At 36.4% G+C, this 8,649-nt stretch overlaps 1 protein-coding gene across 1 annotated transcript; it reads right to left on the reverse strand.

Moving 5' to 3' along the window:
* Positions 1–4,029: 4,029 nt before the first annotated feature.
* Positions 4,030–5,832, reverse strand: LOC148865523 (putative glycerol-3-phosphate transporter 4). Its single transcript, XM_088974842.1, is given in 2 exon segments — positions 4,030–5,504; positions 5,506–5,832. Coding segments are annotated over 2 exon segments (1,533 nt in total). The 5' UTR covers positions 5,698–5,832; the 3' UTR covers positions 4,030–4,163.
* Between the last annotated feature and the right edge of the window lie 2,817 nt (positions 5,833–8,649).

Consider the following 8,649-nt stretch of genomic DNA (forward strand, 5'->3'; position numbering starts at 1 on the left):
TTGTTGATCATGGTTCCATTTAAGCACAGACTAGGGCTATTCATCACAAGACCCAAACCGACCAACCTAGTCCATTCATACTGTACGATTTTCATCATCATCATCATCATCATTATTATTATTATTATTATTATTATTATTATTATTATTATTATTATTATTATTTTTTTTGCTTAGATGATTCATACTCTTATTAGATGTTTTGTTGATCATGGTTCCATTTAAGCACAGATTAGGGTAACCCAAACCAACCAAACTGACCAACCCGGTTTGATCCAATCCGAGTTAGCCAATTTTTCTTCAGCACCGGTCAGTTTCAGGTTACAAAAAAAACATAAACCGATGGTTCGGTTCGGTTTTGATTTTCATGTGTGAAAACTGAAACCGAACCGACCCGAACCAACTTAGATATATATTATATATATAATATATTTCAGATATATTATATATATAATATATTTCAGATATATTATATATATATATATATATATATATATATATATATGATATATTTCAGTTTTAATATATATTTTAGATATATATTTGTGGAAATATGTATATATATCAGCTTTATTTCAGAAATATACACATTATATATAAAATTTCTGATATATAAAATATCAGTTTTAATCCATCAAATCATTTTTAATTTCCAGGCATCCAGCCTTTGCTTTGTTAGACTTGAATCCTTTACCATTCACATTGAGAGAATCATTCACAAAGCCATACCAAACCGATTCAAACTGACCAGGTCAGTTTTACTTAGTACTGGGTCAGTTTCGGTTTCATTTCTAAGTAAACCAACCAAGTCGGGTCGATTGAAAAAACGCTAATAAATCGACCCAACCCAACCCATGAATAGCCCTAACACAAACCCCTATTACTTTTGCTGATATGGCAGTCATTCTAACAAAACCTTAATTTTAGGGTTTAAGGTTAGGATTTAAAGGATTTAAGGGTTTAGAATTTAGGTTTTGAGGATTGAAATTTAAAATTTAGGCTTTAAGAACTATAATTTAGACATAAATCGAGAGGTGGTTAGACACTTTTATGTGACTATGGTAAGAGCCAAGTAAAGCCCCTTGTTAAATGGCCAGTCCAAAACTACTCATATCAGCAACCCATGTGGCAGAATAGCTATTACCACATCATTGGAAGCCCATGAAGCTAAAACTAATCCCCTTCGCCCTTTGTTGGTTTGGATCATTGTGATTGTGAACACTGTTGCACACACACAAGATGAGAACAAATTGGTTTCATTGGTGATGGCAGAGTGGAAATTGGGGCATTGATCACACACTTCATAGGGATTTCTATGTGAGGACAGTACTATCTGACATGACATATACCAGTAAAGACTGACTTGCTTTCATTAATTCTTTTATCTTATCAGGACCAACCACTCCATTGATAATTAATTTTATAAAAAAGAAATAATTCTATTGAGTATGCCTTAGGGAACAGCTGAACAATCCTTGAATGCCAAACCAAAATGGTCTGTGAGAGACAAACCTAAAATATTTTCCAAGATATCCCTATATAGAAAACCCAAAAGCCATCTCAGCAAGTTTATAATAAGTGTGGTTTCTGATTTGTTGAGGACAAACAAACCTTTCTCTCATGCCTCATATTGTAGGTGGCCCACTGGTCATAGTTTATTGTCTAAATACAGTAATTTATATTACTTCATAACAACTCTACTGTACATGTACTTCAAATGCATATATTATTAATTTAAATATATTAAAAATCTAAGAATGTGATCATTCATCTGCTTCCCCGTTTTTATATCTTTTTATTGGTACAGAGGGGATATATCCAAAAGATGGATCAAGACTCAAGAGAATGTATTCATGCAGAAACATGGACTGAAAGAAATAATTGTTTAGAAATAATTGTTTATAAAAAGAAATTGTTGTGGCAAGTATGAGGTGAGGATGAGGAAAGAAAGATGCTGCAAGTCAATGGGCTAGCTGCCTACACCAAACCTCCACTAAATGATTCAAGGATATCCTGCAAAAACTCAAGGAAACCAGAGTAAATATAAGGTGGAATGAACAAGCGCTGATCGAGCATATCAAATTCTTTCTCTTTTTTTCTTTTTGTGGAACTTAAAATTATATATGTAAATAGGAATAATGTAAGCTCAGCTGATGATATAGCAAAAAGGGCCAATGTAAATAGATCTTATATTCTAACCCCTAGACCGCTCCCCCGAGACACAGCTCTTATCTCAACATGAGGGGTCTTCTTTTGTATCCTAAGCTTTCTTTCTGTGCAATGGATCTCTTTGCTTACAAAAAAAACTAAATGACTAACTATTATTTGATTAATGGTGAGAGAAAAGCAATTGGGCTTTTCTGAACTGTAAGTAGATGTGTAACAGCTTTAGCATATCTGTTGCTTGATCAAAGATTGGTAAGGAAAGTGATTCAAAAATGTGCTTACCTCCCAAAACCCCCTTGAGATTCATGGTTATATCCAAGAAAAAGAAAAGGAGTAAGTTTGCCTCAGGTTTTCCTAATTCAATTGGCTTTAGGCAAAGAACCACTCTTGGATGGGTTGTTCAAACATTCTAGGTACTGTTACAATGAATTGGGTTGGACTTGGCCAGCCTGAGCTTTCCTCGTTAGCCCAAGATGGGATCTGTTGGTCCAGCCATTTTTGGATGGGTTGAACTCAGAATCTAGAGCTTATTCGGGAGGGCTTCAGCTTTGATTGAGCTGAACTGACCGAACCGCTTTGAACAAAGCTACTAAAACTAGCTTGAGTGAAAATTCAATTTCTAAGCTCAATGAAAATATAGTTGAGATTTTCAGGGTTTTCACCAAACATAGCTTCTAAGCTTTCAGTGTAGGGCTTAACTTTCAAAGCCACAAGCTGCTGCACGAAGCCCTGCCAAATGTGCACCTCAAGCCCAAAGGTTGTAGTTATGGGTTGATTTAAATAGTTTCCTACTCGGACCAAAAAATGCACACAAATTACAAACATGGCACCTGCAGAAATAAATACACTATAATATGTTAATTATAACTTATAAATTATAGTTAGGGTTATAAATTTGAAAATGAATTCCATTTACATCTGGCTGAGCGTTAGGCTTGGACCAATCTGGAAGGAAACAAATGCTTTACCCAAACATGTATTGAAAATCATTTGACGTCAAATGGGCCCATAGGCCATACGAGGCATCACATGGGCCTCTATAGGGGTGTTAATTGGACTGGATTTGGTCTAATCTGATCCAGTTCAATGGGAGTCCATTACAAATGGACCAGGTCCGATTCAATCCAATGACTATTCTGGATCATTTTGGATTGGTCCAATTCAATGTCTGGACAGTCCAATCTGTTCAAAATTGTTTTAATTTAGATTAATTCTAATCCAAACCTGGTCTATTGACAATTATATTCTTATCTTCTATTAATGGACCAGATATTGGCTCAATCCAACCCAATCCAATATAAATTCATTATAGATGGACCAGATCCAATCCAATCCAATGAATATTTTGGACCATTAAATCTGGATTGGTCCAATTCTCGATGTCTTGTTAGTCCGTCCAATCTGGCCAAATTGAACCAGAAAATTTTTTAATATCTGTTATATTAGTCCTAAGCCTATCTTATTACTAAACCAAATACCTTTTATCTTATAACAAGTTATTAATACATGCAAAATAATCTTATTATTCACAAGACACAACATCTCAAAATAATCTTATTAGTTATCTAAATTATTTATTACCTTGAACTAGTTGTTTGGTTGATAGAAAACCTTTTGGATTATGAGTGTAAGGCCATAAAAATTAAATCACTTAATTTAGATTTCTTTTTTTAATGTAAGGCCGACGACAATAGACGATGGCTGGGTTGAGATGAACTTGGTCTTAATAATAATCAACTGAAGTAGGAAGCAACAAAACAAACAGAACTCAGACGGAAGATGTATACATAATAGAGTACAAGTGGCACAAAACGAGTAATTACAGATAAAGCATTCAAACCTTCAAAGTTGAAACGAAAACGATTTGTGTTGGCATTATTAATTCCATGCATCTGTGATCCGTCCTACACTCTTAATAATTACTCTTTCGATCGTTTCTTGGTCTCTTGATTGATTCCGAAGGCCCAATTCCCCGGCAGTAGTCCCATGTATATATGTCACCTCCTATCCCTTAGCAGAGGTTGAGTTGTAGGTCCTTCAACCAGTTGCTGCCCTAAATTGTTTCCAGCTTTTTCCCGAATTTCTGCTATGACCAAGCGAGACAGAAGAAGACCAGCAATGAATGCCCCAAGAATGAGCATCACGAAAACCGCATTCCATCCCTTCTTTGAAATAAACCCTGTGAGAAGAGGTCCAAGTGCAGCACCAGCTGATCCTGTCCCATCAATAATGGCAGTCACCGTTGCCAGTGCTCTTGAATCCCCCTTTAGAGAGCTGTGTGTCCCAAGATCTGCAGAAACCGCAGTAGTGATCAGTGCATAGGGTCCATTCACAAATAGCCCAGCGATCATCATCAATATGATGTTCATTGACTTAGAATTGCTCCCATAGAAGCGGTACAGAAGCATTGAAGGAATTGCAGCATACATGAAGCTTGCCGCTGTAATGGCCCGAGCATTAAGTCTATCAGAAATATAGCCAGCAAGGATTCCTCCAACAATTCCCCCAACATCGAAAAGAGTCGAAAGATTGCCGGCAGACTTCACAGACACATACTCCCCTCCGATTGCAGTTTGGCTGAGATAAAAAGGCAACCAGTAGAGGAATGTGTAGGCCACAAGCTTGGAAAAGAAGAGACACAATGCAAAAGGTATCACTCCAGGTATGGAGCAAGCTTCAGCAAGCCCAACTGCGCTACCTCTACTCATCGACCCAGCACGTTGGATTTCCTCATCTCCTTCACCCCCTTTCCGTATTTGAGCTTCTTCATCCTTGGGTCTTATTGTCTCTACCTGCTTAGTACAGGAGTCCAGTCCATATGGGCAAGGAATCCCAACATCTTCTGGGTATGCAGCCAGAAACAAGAATATCATTATCCCTCCCAGAAAGATGAGAGCTCCAGGAAGTATAAACGACCAGCCCCATCCATACTGCAGAACACTAGCAGCAAGAAGGGATCCAGTGATGTTACCAATGGATGTATGAGCATTCCAAACACCCATTATCAAACCCCTCTTTCTCTTCCCAAACCAATTTCCGATAACAGCCACAACAGAAGGCCACCCAGTAGCCTGAAACAGTCCGGCCATCATTTGCATCAACAAATAAAACCAGAAGGCGTGGACATCCCAGAAGTAACCCAGACCAAACAACCCAACGAAAATTCCACTCCCGATCATTCCCGTCGTTAAGAAGAGACGTAGGTCGAGTGTGTCTCCCAGGTGACCTGCCACATACATTCCCATGGAATAACAAGCCAGAAATGCAACATCAATCTCTCCCAACTTGATAGTTCCATCTTTAGTATTGAAAGGGGCCCATCCCTTGTTATGTGCTTTTGAGACCTGGATCTAAGATACTCTTCACAATACTGGTTGGTTTCCTAGAAGCATGGTAGCAAGCATATGCTATAAAAGTAAGTAGCAAAACCGCATATCTATACGTAGTGAGGCTCCAATCCCTACCTCTTAGGCTCCTTAAGAGCAGAATTCCTGGTGGAATCCCTCGCATTGAATTCAAACCTCCCGACATCTTACTAATTTATTATATATACAACTCCACGACGGACTACTTCTGTTCTGGGTTTGCACCAAAAACGCAAAATGAAATACTCTTTGCTAGGACTAGATTTTGATCGTCAAAACCAAATTTTGATTTCAGTGAATTGAAATCTCTCTTCTCTTAAATCATATATTCTCTGGAAGGAAATCTCTAACACTATCAGGATTAAAACAAATAATGACAAAGGCACTTGTAGATAATCTAATCCACCTACTTCAAGAACAAGAATAAGCATGAAAATCGAAGATAGTAAAGCAATACCAGACGGGGAAAGATTTCAGAAACAACCTCGATCATCCCAATCTACAAACGTTGTTCCACAAGACTAACGTATGCAAAATGAGCCAAGTGAAGAAATTTAGGACGGGATTTACATTACATGTTCGGTGGTTTCGTCATTCTCTTCTAGGGGTTATCATGAGACAAAGGAGAAATGGAGAGGAATTTGTTGGTGGTTACGTAAAACTTGGGAGAGAAATAAAAGAAGAATGGACGAGCGACGTTGGCGGACAAGAAAGAGAGAGGGAGAGAGAGACTGAGCGACATTGGTGGTTACTTAATTTACATTACATCCCTACTTATAAGGGATTTTTTTTTTTTTTTTGTCCTTTTATTTCGCACACTTGCTCTTGCACTAGTTTCATATAAATCTAATACTTACGAAAAGCAATTGTCCAAATATTTTAATCTTTACATCTAATTAATTAAATTAATGGTTTATTACTTGCTTTGGCTTCCATATAAACCACAAAAATTAGATTACAATATTTTACAAGCATTATATTCTATTATCATTATGGTTATCTAAATGTTTTAATCTTTAAGTTCAATTAATGATTTTAATATTTGTCTTGATTGCCATGGAAACGTGATTCAAAGTATTGATACTCTGCAAAATTAAATTTGTGTATGGAGAGTTTGTTTTAACTAATTTTTTGCACTATATTTTCGTATTAATCATCTAATAATAATATCATATTTTATCATACAAAAAATTGAAATCTCGTAAATCCCAACCTTAAGATACGATATGATACACCTAATATGAGGCATATCATATCAATATTTTGAGCCTAAATAACAGTATTTTATTAGCATCATATAATGTAAGGTTAATACTATAACAATTACCTAAATATTTTAATCTTTAATACCAAACAATGAATTGATACATGCCTTAGTTTCATGTAGGTCAGGAAGGTTAAATCACAACATTTTATAATACCATATAATATAATGTTTACACTTACAAACAACAATTATCCAAATGATTTAATCTTTAAATCTAATTAATGAATTAATACTTGACTTGATTTCCATTTAAGCAATAAAAGCTAAATCATAGTATTTAATTTATTAGCATCATATCATATAAGCTTACAAAAGCGATTGTCTAAATATTTTAATCTTTTAATGTAATTAATGAGTTAATACTTATCTTGGTTTTCATATGAGCCATAAAAATTAAATCATTGGTATTTTCGCTACAAGAAAAATGGTCAAAACCGGTAGTCTGATCACCGACTTAGACAAAAAAGACCGCCGCCGCCTCAGAGGTAAGGTGGTGATCATGAGTTCGCCCCTTAAACCACTGCCAGCCTAGGTTAAGACCGCCGCCTTTGAGGACCGGTCCGACACGGTAGTATGTCATAACCGCTGGCTCAGAGTTAATAAAGGTGGCAGTTAGGACCACCGGCTTAGATCTCTTTGGACCACCACCTTAGGTCTGTAGAAATATTGCTTCCGTTTTTAGGTGGTGGTCTAGACTGTCGGCTTAGATCTCTTTAGACCGCCACCTTAAGTCCATCGAAATCTTGCTTCCATTTTTAGGTGGCCGTCTGGACCGCCGGCTTAGATCTCTTCAGATTGCCGCCTTAGGTTAGTCGAAATCTTGCTTTTGTTTTTAGGTGGCGGTTAGGACCGCTGGTTTAGATCTCTTTGGACCGCCGCCTTAGGTATGTCGAAATATTGCTTCCATTTGTAGGTGGTGGCCTTGATCGTTGGCTTAGATCTCTTTTATGTCTAAGGCGGCGGTTGTATGACAGTCGACTTTGTTTTTCTTTGTTTTTTATTATTTATATCAATTTGATTTCTACATTTTTTTTTGTACCTGTTTAATACAAATCTCATGATAAGTACTGCATAAAAATCAATTTAAATAAAAAACTTTTAATTAAATTATTAATTATTATAATATCCAAAATAAATTGGTTAAACACAATATCCAATTAACATAAAAAAAGTACAAAAATCAATATAAATGCAATTTAAAAGGTCTATTTCCATTCAAAATATTTTTCTACCAAAAAAATTAATACATTCAAATCACAAATTAATACATGTTAAATTTCAAATGAATACAAATTCTCTAATACAAATTAATACATGAGAAACATCCCTGTCTAAATCATGGCATTGTGCTTGTACGGGCTCATGAACAATTGTCAATGGAACACCAACAACCAAAATGGCAAATGTTAGTGGTAAAGCCTCTTGCATGCTTCCCAGTTTCATGCATGCCTGGATTTCTAGAATTGAACCACTCCTTAAAGCATCAAGAACTCTTCCATGTTGCACCATCAACATTGCCACTTGTGCTTTCTCAGTAGCCACAGATTTTGCTTGAGCAAACTCATGAGCCTGTATTTCAAATGAGGCGTGTATTTTCTCTGAGTTAGAAGTTACTTCAGCAACAATTGACTTCGCAGATATTTCATGTAGAGTCTTCACAAAAATTCATACTTCATGATGTAACCGTTTCTAGCCACGTATCAATGTTTTGTGATGCAAAAATTTTTTAGCTAAGTACCTCGTTATTTGACCTGGTGGTGACGTGCCTTAGTGATGAGCTACTTGGTGGGGAACTGCCTGGTGGAGAACTGCCTAGGGGTGAACTGCTTGGTGGCGAACTGTCTGGTGTCG

Source organism: Nelumbo lutea, chromosome 3 (assembly GCF_056320005.1).
Source record: "Nelumbo lutea isolate HS-2025 chromosome 3, American lotus-T2T, whole genome shotgun sequence".
NCBI lineage: Eukaryota > Viridiplantae > Streptophyta > Magnoliopsida > Proteales > Nelumbonaceae > Nelumbo > Nelumbo lutea.